Raw genomic sequence first — 14,980 nt, forward strand, 5'->3', positions numbered from 1 at the left:
AAAATAGACCACTCAAAAAACATTATTAACTTAGTATATTTTATTAAATGAATTTCTAACTTTAGTATACACGATGTGGAAGAAAAAAAAGATTCTTGATGAAATATTCAAAACTCAACACACAACAGTCAAAACTCAAAAGAAACTCAAGTATTTTATTGAACCTTTGCAAATCTTTTTTTTTTTGAAAGTGTGTTTTTTGGACCCACTAGAGAAATGTTTTGTCTCTATTTATATTTTTATACTATGATAAGTCAAACCTCATGGTTTTGAACATTTGCAAATGATACAAATTTTAATTTCACGGCATTTTGATTTTCAAAAAATTGTAATAGACTAATTAAGAGCAATGTGAAATGGACAAAATGTCAGAAATTGTGTGCCGAGGAAAATGAAGTTCTACTATTGGCTTTTTTTGACTTATCTTCTTCATAACACCGACCACCAAAATTCCAATTGACGCACCATTTCAATAAGCCCATTTATGAAACGTCGAACTTGTGGGGGTGGTAACGACATATACACCATTTGTTGTATTATGCTTAAAACATTTTATTTTTTTAAAATGATGTTTTCGTTGTTGACCAAAGAATGAATATACACATAAGAGAGTACAAACTTTTCGTTGCCAATTGATAAAATCAGCGAGTCACAATCAAATTCTGACGTTGATTTCATGTAACAAAACACGAAAGATCTAATTGTGTTTTTTATTTCACTATTTGTAAAGAAGAAAGAATGTTGAATTTGCCGGTGAAAATTAGTCAAAGATGTTTCTTCAAGACTCCAACCTAATCCTCACTACTACTTTTCTCTACATTCCATACTCGTCGTCAATATGAATCATTTTTTTATATCATCAACCTTTTTTTCTTTTTTTGAATATTTGATACACCACTTTTACAATTTTTTTATAAAGTTAACTAATATATTATACACATATTTATGAAAGAAACAAAAAGAGGTTCACCATGTGCAACACTCCAAAAATTAACTGGTTTTTAAAACATTTCTTATTGCAATCTTGTTAATAAAACTATCATAATTTCCGTACAGTATATAGCAAATTTAACCCCAAGTGAAAAAAAAAAAAAAGACAAACTAAATAATTGGGATGACAATGTAGATCAAATGTACCACATTCACATGATTTAGTAGCAGCGTGACATCTTGTTTTCTTAGTTAAGAATATTTTTAGAATTGAAATTTATGATTAAATGAATAAATCTCACATGTAGGAAAACAATCCCATACATTTTCATTATTTTGTGTGCAAAAGCATGGCTTCTTGAAGTAAAATAAGTGTTTTTCTATATCTATTAAAGAAAAAAGAAAAGACATTATTGAGGAAAACAAGGTTAGGCTAGAGGAATCTAGCTGAGGCTCGAGCCTCGCAATACGTACACACGCTCCTCATTCTTAAACATAATAACATTCGTATGTTTTGAGTTTTTATAATCCCATGAAAAAAACATAAAATTACTATATAATAGTATAAGTTAATGTGGTTAAATGATAAATAAGAATAACTGAATAACCCTAAGATTTCTTTAAAAAAGATAAATAAATATATTTAAGAGAACAAAAAAAAGAGGGTAGTCAACGGTCAAAGTGACAGAGGAAACGTAATGCCCTAAAGTGGAGAAAAAGTGTCAGTTCGATTTCGATTGTTTTTTTTTTTTTTTTTACTTTTGTTACGTTTCAGTACTCTCACTCATCTTTGTTGTGTCTTCTTCATTGCTTTGCCAATCTACTACACAACTACTTCTTCGGTTTCTTCTTTAAGACAACCAAAAACAAAATTATTTGAGAAAAAATAAAATAAATATATACACAGAATAAAATAGGCAAATACTGTATGTTGTTCTTTCTTCAAATCCTAGGGGTTCTGTTTTTTTTTGGATTGGGGTTCAATTATTAAGTTAACAGTGAAAAAGAAATGATTCTCTCAGAGTTTTCATTATTATATGAGTAATAATATTAATAATAAATACACTTTTACTAGTGAGCTATTTATAGACTCTTCAGAATTCAGATATCAGTAATAATATTTATTAGTATCTTTATGAATTTTTCTTTTTGGCATTTAGTATAGTTCAATTCTCTTTTTTTTTTTTTAAATTCTTTTCTTTTTGTCAATAAAGTCCCAAAATCATTACAATGGGAAATGATTAGACCCGTTTTTCACCTTTTTCTACTCAAATGAAACTTTGTTAAAATACTAATTTTATCTTCTTCTATCCATTTACTTTGTGTCTCTACAGTGTTACATCTGTTTTTTTCTATTTCAATATTTGGAAAAAACTTAATTTGATAGAAACAAAATTAATATATTGTTATTCATGGATAATACATATAAGAGAACAAAAGTTACCCAAGAAAAAACTGTTGATGTGTAATTAAAAGACAAAATATGAAGTTAGGTGACGTGTCAAAATCAGAACGGTGATATGATGAAGAAGCTACCAAATGTGGACCGGCGTGCACAGCCCCCCCTCCTCTCAGCCTCATCTGAATTCTCATTTTCTCTTAAGTGTATGTATATAAATTACAAAATATATTCGTCTTTTGTTCCAATCATTATCTCAAAATTCCCAAAAACCCTATTTAGAGAAAATAAAATGGAAGAAGCTAGGAGTTAGGAACAAGTTCAAAAAAAAAAACCCCATTTGTCTCTCTTCCTCATCTTCTTCTCCTTCTTCTTCGTCTTGTATCTGTAAATATATTATAGAGATAGAGAACAAAAGATTTGGGCATTGGCAATGGATTACGAGAGGATAGAGAAGGTATCTCTTTTCTTTTCTCTCTCTCTCTCTCTCTATGTATCTCTCAAGTACAACATTTCTCTGGTTTTGAATCTTGTTGTACTTCTCTGTTTTGTCCTCATTATTACACCTCTTTGCTTAAGTTTCTTCCTTTTTTTTTTTTCTATTATGGAATTAAGATTTTAGCATCCATTTATCTTACAGTGAGTTTCACTTCTACCTTTAGTTTTTCTACTATTCAGTTTCAGAAATTTTTGTCCTTTTAGTTGATAGCTCTATCAGAAGATAAAAGTTGATATGTCTATCTTTTGAACTATTGAATTTTCGTAGAAAGAAAAATTGAATAATAACTTTTTAAGGTTTTTTCTTTATATAAATGTATATTTGCAGAAGAGCATCATCTCACCAACGAAGCTGCGAATGAAGCTAATGGGTCCTCACAATAACAAGAAGAAAGAAGGATCCAAGTCTAACAGTAACTCTTCAAGAACATCTCCTTCTCGTCTTCAGATTTCAGATGATACTGAGTTCTCCAAGAACAGCTTGTTAGCTTCTCAATCTTATTCAGACGACGACGACCATAATGGTTTTTTCTTTTTCTCTCTCTCTCTCTCTTCTTTCTCCATGTCTCGCTTTGATCATTTAATCAGCTTAAAGTCTGTGGTCTTTGCTCTGTTCTTGGATAAAGTTTGTGTTTTTTTCACCTGTTTTTTTCGTCTCTCTCTGTTATATGTTACAATTGAAGTCTTGAGATCGATTTAACTCCGGAACTTGGGCTAAAGTGTATGCCTTTGCTTTGTTCTGTTTTGGTGCTGAACACTTTGCTCTGTTCTTGGATAAAGTTTGTGTCTTTTGACCCCTTCTTTGTTTGAACTCTCTGTTCTATGTTACAATTTGAAGTCTTTTAATCAATTTAACTCCTTAATTTGGCTAAAATTTGTTTCTTTGCTCTGTTCTTGTTGTATGTGGCGTCTAGTGGCAGCTACAACTACGGATGTTGAAGTAGCTAAACTTCCAAATGAGCCAGTTTTGGACCTGACCCAGAGCGATAACCAAGCGTCGAGACATTGTTCTGATGATGTTATGAGGGAAATCGATCAACCGAGACCGCAACATTTTAGAAAAGGGGACTTGAGTATGGCACCTCACTTGATGAGACCTCAAGAAGATGAAAACCTTGATTATGACAGTAACGCTAGCTCTTCAAGCTTCGAGTTTCACCGAGCTCGTGGCGAGCGTTCGAATCAGAATCATGGCTCAAGAGCTTACCCATCAAGACAAATGCCATCCAAATGGAATGATGCTGAGAAGTGGATAATGAGCAGACAGAACATGGTGATGAGGAAGAATGTTCAAGGGAACCGTATGCCTGTGAGAGTTGTGCCTGACAATGCAGGTTATGAGCATAACAAATCTAGGATGGATTCGTGCCAATCCACACAAATTGATGGGTTCGAGAAGTTTCCTAACTTTGTTCCCTCGGTGCCACATCCAATTCTAACTCAAGAGTATGGTGGAAACTCGTTGATCGATCAAGCTACACAAAGCAATGATCTTGTGGATACAACAAAAGTTTCATCACATGACAACACAACATGTAAAGAAGGTGACTAGTTTTTTTTTGGAGAATTTTTTGATTCTTGCAGCTCGCTGAGCTTGACAAGGGAAGTATTTTTAATATGTGAAGGTGGTCCTGCAATTCGTTCTGTATGTATGAGAGATATGGGAACCGATATGACGCCAATACCGAGTCAAGAACCTTCAAGATCTGTCACACCAGTTGACGCAACAACTCCTCTACGCAGCCCGACTTCATCTCTCCCTTCTACTCCTAGAGGTGGCCACCAACAGGAATCTTCTTTGTCGCAAGACCAGTCGAAAAACACAAGAAGAGAACTATCTGAGGAGGAAGAGAAAGCAAAGACGAGGAGAGAGATAGTAGCTCTCGGAGTTCAGCTAGGGAAGATGAACATCGCGGCTTGGGCAAGTAAAGAAGAAGAGGAGAAGAATAAGAGAAATGGAGATGCAGAGGAGACACAGAAGATTGAGTTTGAAAAGCGAGCGACTGCGTGGGAAGAAGCAGAGAAATGTAAACATAATGCAAGGTATGTGTTCCCCTATGACCGAAACAAATTTGTTTGCTTGCTCAGTGAAGAACTATAGAGTAAAAGACTTAAAAAATGTGTTGTTCTTTTCTTCTTGAAACTCAAAACGTTTAGGTATAAGCGAGAAGAGATCAGAATCCAAGCTTGGGAAAGTCAAGAGAGAGCAAAACTCGAAGCAGAAATGCGACGAATTGAGGTATGTGAGAGGAGTTTTCGGATCAAATTCTTATTCTCTGGAAACATTTTTGTTGGTCACTTACACATAAACTTCTGTTGGTAGGCTAAAGTTGAGCAGATGAAAGCTGAAGCTGAAGCAAAGATAGTGAAGAAAATTGCAATGGCTAAGCAAAGATCCGAAGAGAAACGGGCTTTAGCGGAAGCTCGAAAAGTCCGTGATGCTGAAAAGGCAGTGGCTGAAGCCCAATATATCCGGGAAACCGGTCGAATACCGGCTTCCGGTTATAAGATATGTTGTGGTTGGTTCTCATGAGGCACACTTATGGTCTGAGTTAAACAGAATTAGACTCTCAGATCCCCTTTGTGTAATATATAAATGGAATGCATTTTTATGTTGCATAGATTCAAAAGAGATTTAAAAAAGAAAAGGATTCAATAGAAATTTCCAAAGATTGTCTTCCTCTTGCCTTCAGGAACAAGTTAACCAGAACTGACAAAAAATCCAAGAAGTGAAAGCCAAATCACTAGAAGTGAACTTTTTGGCGTTATGTTTACATGATAATACATAGATTTTGCTTGTTGATAAGACATTGGCTTCTAAAGACTCAAAACAAATTTGGAATGGTTCTCTAGCAAATCGGACAGCAATTGTATCTATCATCATCATTTAGAGGGCCTCTTAATTTGGTTACACTGATATATTTGGGCCTTCATAGATGGACTCAATGCTTAAAATGAGTACAATTGTTGAGCCCAAAAAATATCATTGTTATAAAAAGATATGAAATTGTCGGTTTGATACCTTAGACTTTCTAATTTATGTTTTTTTCGACCTTCGATCGTTTTAAGTATTCTTCTGCCACGAACCATTTCTATAATTCTTCTTCTCCAACTTTAAGTTTTTAAGAGACGCTCCGTCAGAGGACTAGTTGAAATGTTGAAGTTTTATAAAAGCATGGAAGATTGTTATACAAACTAATGGATGGTTTAATTGTCAAATATTGATGACGATTCCAATTCAAGTTGCATGTGTTTGAAAGAAACTTTTTTAAAAATAGAAGCTCATAATTGTGATAAACCGATGTCACAACAAGTGAGGTTGAATGAGTTGTCTTACTCATATAAATAGAATAAATTTGGTTAGAAAAAGTTCGATAATGAAAGTTTGGTGAAAATTTTGTAGAAAAAATATATACAAAATTATGCTTGTTAACATTTTAGAATTTTTCTGTCATTGTTTCTGAAATTTGATATTTTGTATGATAATTTTTACTATACAGTTTTGTATGATAATCGTAGAAGATACTCGTTTTCTTCTAACTCGCTTCAAACCTCTAGAAACATGGGTATGTACTACTAGGAGACTACTAGCTATATAAGTAGCTATATATGTTTTACATTGAGCAGTTTCGTGGAAGTTGTGGCATCTCAAACTTGAATCGTGTCGTACGTTAACAATGCATGGCTGTTCCATCGCATTGAAACCATCCTTAGTCCTTACAAAATAGAATTAATGTGATAGAGGGATCACTCAATGAAATGGTAACAGAGTAATTAGTACAACGTCGAAAGGATGGTCCAAAGTATTTTTTTTTTTTTTCTTTGGTCTAACAACTCAACAAAGTGCCTTTTATTTACTTTGTTCAAAAAGTGCTTCAACAATCAATAGTATCATATTTGACGTTTTCTGTTCGTCGTTTTTAAAAGAGATAAATGGAGTAGGATAGTCGCACAAGAACAAAATTACATATCCACTCAAAACCCTTATGCCTTATCGCTAAAAGCTTATTTTGGTTATATTCAATTTTTATTTTTTTTTAATTTCCATACATCTATAGTTAGAAAGTAAGGATTATATTTCCATTCCACTACGAGTCTAGCCTACAATGGTACTCTGAACACTGAGTTATGGAACTAACAGTGCAAATATCATTTGATTATTTCTATTTGGTAAAGAGACCAAATTAGAAAATAGTACTACTAGATAAAGCTAGATGTTAAGGTCTTTAATGGCTAACTTTAATTTAGAAGAGATCATGTACTATTCCATCAAAAAAATAAAGCTTGAAATGTTTTCAATTGTAAGTCAGATTATGGCTGTAAGATCCTACTCCAATTAACTAATCATGTACGTTCATCACAAAATAATATACTCCATATATATTAGAAATTATAGAGCGATGATGCACTGATGCATGCATGCTTTTAGATTGATGGATTCAAAGAATGTTGTTACTCGTTCACTTTCAGCCTTTGAATATCAAATAAAACAAAACCCATAATTGTATTTATTATTATGTAATACTATTAAAATCTGAAATTCTTATAAGACTGAAATTATATTGTAATTATGACATATATCTAGAAAAGACATATGATTCTATATGTGTAGATATATAGATAAAAGTTATATTCTTAGATCTTCATTTGAATCTATTCTTAACCACGTAATGAATGGCTACAACATCCTATGGATAACCAAAATTAATAATTGATTTTGTAAGAAGAAGAAGAAGAAATAACTTTTAAAAGGAGAAAATTAAATAAAATAAAAAGGTAAATAAAGAAAAGAAAGAAAAATAAAAAGTGAGAACTTTCAGAATGATGGGTCACCATGCACTATTTAATTAGGGTTCATGAAAGTGCCCTAACTTGTGTCATCTATATATGTCCCTACCACATGCACCCAACATTATTTTCAACCATTCCCAATTTTTCTTACTTAGAATATAGAGTCCCACCACTACTAAAGATTTATGTGAATCACATTCATACACCACACATCAAAACCATATACCTACAAATATCTCTTTATCAGATTTGTTATTTCTTTGACTCATCAACACAAAATTTTATACAACATGGTCTTTCATTAATTGGTCCTAATGGACATCCAAACAAGAAATATCAAATACCAAACTGAGTCATTAATTCTTCTAAACTATTTGAAGTAATTGTCCAATTCATCATCATAGCTACCTAACCTAATCTCATTCTGATGATATCCAACCAAAAAAAAAAAAAGTTAATCTGCAAGATATTTCCAAATTCACAACAGTTTCGATCAATCATCGAATTTGTAAGTTTATAGGAGTTATTACAACACTCTCTTTATATTTTCTAGCACAAGTTTACATTTTCATGTATTATAATAATCTTGTCATTATTAAGACGTGAATCGAAAACCTTACTCACTTCTAAAACTTTTGTTTCATATTGAACCGTCCTTGGTTATATTTCCCGAGGCTAGGGCATATATTAATTTAGCTACCAATAAAAGTGTCCTATGAACTACGGATCGATACGTGTCTAGAGATAAAAGGTTATTGCTGACGCAGAATGAGATCTAATTTTAGGGTAAAGCCCTAAATTGCGGGTCGGAATATTTTGGTGTTTCACACAACAAAACCCACAAAACGCTTTCACTTCCAATAAAGGAATTGGGACCCAAGTCACTTTCTATGTGGACCATTTAAAGTCAGACAAAGTCTTAATATAACTCCAAAGCAACACTTCACTATCATATTGATTGAAGAACTGAGTAAAGAAAGTGACATACAAGAAGAGTTCAGTAGAAATATTCATATAAGAAAGAAAAAAAAAAAGACCAAAAGATCTTATAATTACAGTATTACGACAGAGGGATTGATTATATAGTTTCTTGTTTCCACAAAGGCAAAGGCAGAACTCCCTTTTTTTTTATAAGTTATAAAGAGAGATTTTGCTAGTAATTAAAACTAAAGAGGATCTCACTACTAATTTATAAGATTGAAACTTAACTTGGATTAAAAAAAAAAAGGGGTGTTCTTTCTACTTCTAGTAGTTGAATGTACCCCCTACTGATGCGATACCGTTACCGAGATTCCTCGGGTCTGACCTGTTCCCAAAGTCATCGCAGTTCCCGTTGCTCGGGAGCTTATCGACATTGTTGGAAGATGGCGCGGAATTGAGAAGCTCAAGTCCTCTTTTACCCATTTGCTGCACTTCTTGTGGTGACAGTATCTTAATGCACCACACGCTGCTCACAAACTCCCTGTAGGTAATGTGGGTTAATAAACATGGAAAATGGACAAAACATAAAAAGCTGAGATGCGGGATTAGTAATAAACTCACGGCCAAGGGTCATCGCCGAGGAGAAGAACGTCGTTCTCTCGGTCAACAAATACAAGCTGCCAGCCTGATCTCACAGGGTCTTCTAATTGGCCTTCCAGGCCAAACATGCGAGCTAGCTCGCTTCGCAGCTCGTGGTAGCTGCTAAATTTTGATATGTCTAACGATCTCCCAAAGGACCCTGACTTGTACACCTGCAAAAAACATTTCCATATAAGTCTCCCTATGCGTCCAAAATCTAAAAACACTTGAGGCAGGAAAAGAAAATAACCACATTTTACCTTCACAAAGGTATTAGATTGTGGGTTCTCGGAACCAAGGTTTTCTGAGGATTGTAGAAAACCTGATTCATCTATACAACTGGAAGGCGTCGTCATTGCAAGATTACCCGAGAAGTCGTTGTTCAAATTAGATGATGTGAAGGGTAAAGTCGTGGAGTCGCCTCCTTCAATGCCAATGCTTCTAAGGTTTGACATTCCGTTCGGCATCAAAAGAGAGGATGAATCTATGTTGACTCCGAAGAGAAGATGGCTATGCGGGTCTGAGGCACTTCCTTCTTGTTCGATTGAGCACTCTCTACCACCAGGAAATGGAGGCAACGAGACAGCGTTAGGAGGAACGTTGCTTGTGTGGGACTGTCCCAATTGCTCCATTACGGATTGAGTGTTGTTACCAGGTACAGAGTGCTGGAACGATGAATCAACTGCAGGCCGCTTTGATGGCCAACCAGATGATGTCATTGCAGAGTTAGTCCTAGTGAGGTTGAGCAGTTGAGACGACTCGTCTTGAGAGAAGTTACTGAGAAGACTGTGAAGCGGGGAAATAGGATTGTTTCCTCCATTGGTGTCGGAGAAGCTTTGTTGATGACACAGAGAAGCCATGGACTGGAGTGGTGATGTGTTGGACTGAGAAGCGGAACCAAACTGAGACATAGCGGAAACAACAGCAGGACTGGATGCAGACGGATTATGATTATCCCCTACTTGCTGCTGCTGCTGTTGAGAAAGAAGATTGTTTGACTGTGATTGAGCCTGAGACTGAGGCTGGTGGGTTTCAGGAACGCCGAGATACGCCTGTTGCTGTTGCTGCTGCTGCTGCTGAGAGAGCTGTTGCTGCTGCTGAGAGATTTGTTGCTGCTGCTGCTGGGAGAGCTGTTGCTGCTGCTGAGAGAGTTGCTGCTGCTGCTGAGAGAGTTGCTGCTGCAGCATCTGCGGTTGCACTAAGGAGGGAGATTGCATCGAGAATCCTGAAGAATTTTGGAACTGAAGAAGTGAAGCAGCAGCCTTTGCAGGATCAATGCCTCTCATGTCTTGAAGTGCAGCTGCAGCCATTGCTTGGTAAACGTCGTTTTGCATACCAAGCAAGCCTGAAGTATCAAGCCTCGGCTGCATCCACGGGTTTACTCCCATACCTTGAAAGTTTAAAGATTGGAGTCCACGATCCCACATAAGCGGCGAACTCATACTCATACTCATGTCATCTTCTTTAAGGCCTGCAAGAAAAGGAAGGGCAACCAAGATTAGAAGATATAAAAGACTAGAATGAAAAATTCTTGGAGATGGACCAAGTTTTGAAATTTATAATACCATGGAAAGATGGGAGACCAGGAGGCCACGGACGTTTAAGCCTGAGAGGGAAAGGAGATGGATACATTGGGAATGTCGTTAAAGGTTCAATCTCCCACAAGGAAACCCTTGGTTGCCTCTCTCCTGCAGTAGACTCGTCCCACCCAACCTTCATTTTGCTCAGAGATGAATGATACATAAGAGAAAGTAAAGATTAATGAATAGTTTCTACTAAAGTTTCGGTTTGGAGCTAAACCTTAACGGACCGCCAATGAGAATTAGCCCAACGAGTAGGATCCAGATCACAAATTCCAGTTATTGTACCCATGTACCTGACAATAAACAAAGATTCTTTAGGACATTCAGCTGCAAAAAGCAGAGTATAATATAGGAATTCTGATAATTCACCTACCGACGAACACTTGATTCTTCGGTTTCAAACAGCATCCTAAACCGCATGCCAACAGAGACGCGAGTGTGATAAACCGCTTTCACATACTTAGCCAGGGGTATAACAAACTCTGATGGACTTGCCCTGAAGAAAAGCGGATTCCTTTTACCGCGAAACACAGAGAATCAACACATAAGTGCATTCTGATGGATCTAAGACAATACCTTGGATTATAGAAGATGGTGAATCGGCTGTTTGTGGCGGCAGCATGAGCTGCTGCAGCAAGAAGGCCTAAATGCATACTGTCACTTGACAAAACAGATGAAGGCATGACAGTTTGTGGTCGGTTGGCTCGTCTTATACCAAGAAGCAATTGATTCTTATCATTCCTAGTATTACAAATACTTGAGTCAGTTCCACGATTCGCAGGTATCAATAGAAAAATAAATAAATGAAAGGAACATTTCTAACCAGATGAAAAGCACAGAGTCGCCAGCAACAAGCCTTTTAGCACTTACAAATACGCTCCAACCCGTAGTAAGGAGATGTCTCTTTGGTTGGCCTGAAAGGCGAAACAAATGCAAAGTAGATAAACCTCTATGTTCTTGAGTTATCAATATATGCCTGAACTTGGATTTTTCACCAAGAAAGCTAACCTCGGAATATATGCCTGAACTTCCATTCGTTATCATGCAGATCCCTCGCCATCAACTCTTGAGCTGGAGGCTGTTGTGAGTAATCCTGAAGAACACATAACATTTTCTGGTTAAAAGAGGCAATAGCTAAGCTTAAAGGTTAAATTTCATATGAATGAGACGAAGAATTACCAAGGGAGGGAAAACTTTCTCAGCAGCTCGGCGAGGCACAGAGAAACCTCCATGAGTGCTTGTATCACTAGCAGTCAGAGTTTTACAGAAATAGTTTGTAGGTTGTCTACTCGGGACACCTAATTCCGCCGGAAGGTAAGGATCTTTTTGCTCTTGCTGCATTCAAACAAGATAAAAACAAAGCAACAAAATTTCAGGACACCGACATATTCGGCATAGATGAAGTATGGAATTAGTGGTAAAGTCTCATACCGCATTCAACGGTTGTAAAGTCATCTGTGCATAGACTTCATCAGTCTCCACATCAGCCTGAAAATGTAAAGAATCATGTTACTAACTAAAACGCAAACAGAGATAAACACTGTGAGAAGTTTTTCAATAAAACCAAGTTCCTCACATGCATTGTGACATTGTGAAGCTGACAGATAAGCTGCGGATGCAAGCTAGGATAGTTTGGTATATGAGCATCCACTTCTTTATTGGTCGAAGCAGCGACCTGAAAAATGTTCTCAGAAGTTTTTAAGTAATGCGTTAACCAAAAAGGAAAGATAAGAATCCAAATCACAAAGGAAGAAGACAAAAAAAGAAACCTGTTCACTGTGACCTTGAGGAAAATACACAACTCTGCTTCCAACAGGAGGTAACGAGACAAGAGGGCCAGCACAAGCATGCCAGAGCTCAGAATTAAGAACTCTTTTCTCTCCTGTAACTTTGAATCCAAACAAACCACAAAAGTTAGTTAATAATCAGCATTTGCAAAAAGTAGAAAGGAACATGAGAGAAGAGATGAAAAAAATTATTAAGAGAGTTAGTTAGTTACCTTCATGAGGTTGAGGATTAAACCCAGCTGAAGATAATCTCATTTTTGACAACTTATAAAAGCAAAAACAAAAACTTCCAAGTTTGTTTCTTCAAAGATCCAAGATTTCAAGACGCCGAAATGTAATTATGAGGAAGAGACACAAAAAAGCATAACTTTTTTTAACTGTTTCCCTCCACCTCCCACCCATTCACCAACCAAATCTTTTCACAATCTTAAAAAACCCCTAAAATAAAAATTTAACAAAGACTGATTTTTTCTTCTCCCCTCCTCACAAAATCAGCCAAATAAGCTCGCAATCTTAGTCTCGCCGACTTCAAAGCCGCTTCTTCGAATCTTCAACTCCTTCATAACTTGTACTCCAGTTACTTCCCCATTAAAAAAAAAAAAACTTTAATTGTCCTTTGGTTTTCTCCAGAAAAACCCACCACCGCTTAAAAGCTCAGAAGCCAAGAAAAAGGGAAAAAAAAAAAAACACAGATCTCGAGCTATAACTAAAACGACAAGAGGTGGTGTCGTTTCAGCTTAAGAACAGAGAGATCTTCTTCTTCGAACAGAGATCCCAGTTAATGGAGAAGGTCGGGAAATGAGAAGTAGAAAGATATGGGGCATGCACTTGCTCAACTGTTGCAGAACATGGGTACAGACAGAATAATCAAACCCCTTAACCCAAAAAACAAAAAAAAAAGTATAGACAAAGAAAGAAAGAAAGAGACTGTTTTTAATTTTAAAAAATCTTTTATTTTGGATTGGCAAAAGAAGAAGACTGATGTATTTTTTTCTCCGGTAGGCGAAGTACGGCGGAGCTGTTATTATTGTTTTGTTTATTCTCTCTGCTAAAGTTTTCACAAACTTCTCTCTCTCTTTTATTTGAATCAGAAGGAAGAAGAAGAACGACAATGGCTGTTTATGACCCGAACCCGAACCCGAACGGAGCGGGTCTTTGATTTTCTGATAAAAACATTTTTAAAGCAACTTGTTGTTCTGAAAGGACACTTAATTTACTAATTTACCCTTTTATTTCCTTTTTTATTACAGTTTGGGACTCGTGCCTTTTTTAAAAAAAGTTTTAATACTACTAGTTAAGTAATTATGCTTCTCCCGAAATTTCGAAAAACCTGGTTGCGTGGTCGACGTAAATAAATGGAAGTACTATATAGTATTAATTTAATAATACGTTATGGTACCGTCATATACTATTTATACAACATGATCGTAGTTCTTTTTCTTTTTTGTATAATTTTTAAAACCTATTTGTGGTATTTTTTTAAATTTGGCTAGTGGATGACTAACTAATTTTATATACGAGATTTTGAGTTTAGTTTTAGTGAGCTTTTGCAAATAATATGAATTGATTAATCAATTAAATAAATATAGTCAATATTGGAGAAATTTATTGGTTTAGTGGTCAAAGGGTTTCAAAATTGTTATACTAGATTTAAGAGTTTGAGTATTGTACATATACAAAATTGTTTTTTGTATAGCAAGATTTATCGGATGTATTGTACATATAAAACTTAAAGTCAAGAAATTGAGTGTTGTAAGAAAAGAAAAAAATTATACTTCGTTCAATGATTCCTGAAATCTTTGTATCATTGATACTTCTAGTTAGATTTGATCGAATAAATAAGTTATAATATAATAAATTATTATTTTCTGTAATAAATAAAATAAACACATACGTATAAAACTAAGTAATTAACTTATTACAAAATAGAAAATTAAGAAGAAGAGTGTTGTCTTACGGGTTACACCAAAAGTATGGTACAATTTTTTAAGTGACAGGTCGACAAAAAAATAAAGTGAAAGTTAATATTTATAGTAAAAGAAAATTACCATAGTGTAATAACCAACCATTCGGAAACTATTAGAAAATTAAATTATCGTGCAAACGAGCCTTTCGTAATTATATCAGTAATATCAGTACACTTTCTTTTTCTTGGCTATATTTTTTTGCTTCGTTGTATATACTGATAGACATATATAAATTACGTGAGAATCAAAATGTGCTCGTTACAAAAATAATATATAATTTTTTTGTGTATAAGATAGCAAATAAGTCAAGATAGACAGTGAAATCACCTGATAAAAATGACAGGACGTGCTTTTAGGGTTTCTTGATTCTTCTATACATTTTTATTTTATTTCTTTTTATTTTATCTTCTGCATATAATACTTTCGAAATTGCATGTCGGAGTGGGCAATTTTGGCAATATATGT

General features: G+C 35.2%; 2 protein-coding genes across 5 annotated transcripts; one reads left to right on the top strand and one right to left on the bottom strand.

The window, feature by feature from the left end:
- Positions 1–2,503: 2,503 nt before the first annotated feature.
- Positions 2,504–5,497, top strand: LOC17898027. Of its 3 annotated transcripts, none has more exons than XM_006306308.2 (6): positions 2,504–2,786; positions 3,156–3,351; positions 3,742–4,362; positions 4,453–4,870; positions 4,985–5,066; positions 5,151–5,497. In XM_006306308.2, the coding sequence occupies exons 1-6, from the start codon at positions 2,763–2,765 to the stop codon at positions 5,358–5,360; spliced, it is 1,551 nt and encodes a 516-aa protein (XP_006306370.1). In that variant the 5' UTR covers positions 2,504–2,762; the 3' UTR covers positions 5,361–5,497. The 3 variants fall into 3 exon arrangements, with proteins under 3 accessions (XP_006306370.1, XP_023645521.1, XP_023645522.1); XM_023789753.1 differs by having other exon boundaries at positions 2,505–2,786; positions 3,742–4,371; XM_023789754.1 differs by lacking the exon at positions 2,504–2,786 and adding an exon at positions 2,906–2,968 and having other exon boundaries at positions 3,742–4,371.
- Positions 5,498–8,537: 3,040 nt separating this feature from the next.
- On the bottom strand, positions 8,538–13,671 carry LOC17900150 (auxin response factor 6). Of its 2 annotated transcripts, none has more exons than XM_023789442.1 (14): positions 12,761–13,671; positions 12,531–12,643; positions 12,338–12,436; positions 12,193–12,249; positions 11,941–12,096; positions 11,770–11,854; positions 11,585–11,675; positions 11,338–11,502; positions 11,135–11,257; positions 10,979–11,054; positions 10,744–10,891; positions 9,439–10,649; positions 9,161–9,351; positions 8,538–9,080 (listed from the first exon to the last, which is right to left on the bottom strand). In XM_023789442.1, exons 1-14 carry the CDS (start codon positions 12,801–12,803, stop codon positions 8,864–8,866), a joined length of 2,775 nt encoding a protein of 924 aa, XP_023645210.1. In that variant the 5' UTR covers positions 12,804–13,671; the 3' UTR covers positions 8,538–8,863. The 2 variants fall into 2 exon arrangements, with proteins under 2 accessions (XP_023645210.1, XP_006306714.1); XM_006306652.2 differs by having other exon boundaries at positions 12,531–12,649.
- Positions 13,672–14,980: the final 1,309 nt, after the last annotated feature.

This window comes from Capsella rubella, unplaced genomic scaffold (assembly GCF_000375325.1).
Source record: "Capsella rubella cultivar Monte Gargano unplaced genomic scaffold, Caprub1_0 scaffold_1, whole genome shotgun sequence".
Lineage (NCBI taxonomy): Eukaryota > Viridiplantae > Streptophyta > Magnoliopsida > Brassicales > Brassicaceae > Capsella > Capsella rubella.

Coding starts and splice junctions, on each gene's coding strand:
- LOC17898027 (XM_023789753.1), top strand. CDS start 2,763: ATGGATTACGAGAGGATAGAGAAG. Junction 2,787..3,155: donor ATTACGAGAGGATAGAGAAG/GTATCTCTTTTC, acceptor GTATATTTGCAG/AAGAGCATCATCTCACCAAC. Junction 4,871..4,984: donor AAATGTAAACATAATGCAAG/GTATGTGTTCCC, acceptor CAAAACGTTTAG/GTATAAGCGAGAAGAGATCA.
- LOC17900150 (XM_006306652.2), bottom strand. CDS start 12,803: ATGAGATTATCTTCAGCTGGGTTTAATCCTCAACCTCATGAAG. Junction 12,650..12,760: donor TAATCCTCAACCTCATGAAG/GTAACTAACTAA, acceptor TTGGATTCAAAG/TTACAGGAGAGAAAAGAGTT. Junction 11,855..11,940: donor AGAAAGTTTTCCCTCCCTTG/GTAATTCTTCGT, acceptor TGTGTTCTTCAG/GATTACTCACAACAGCCTCC.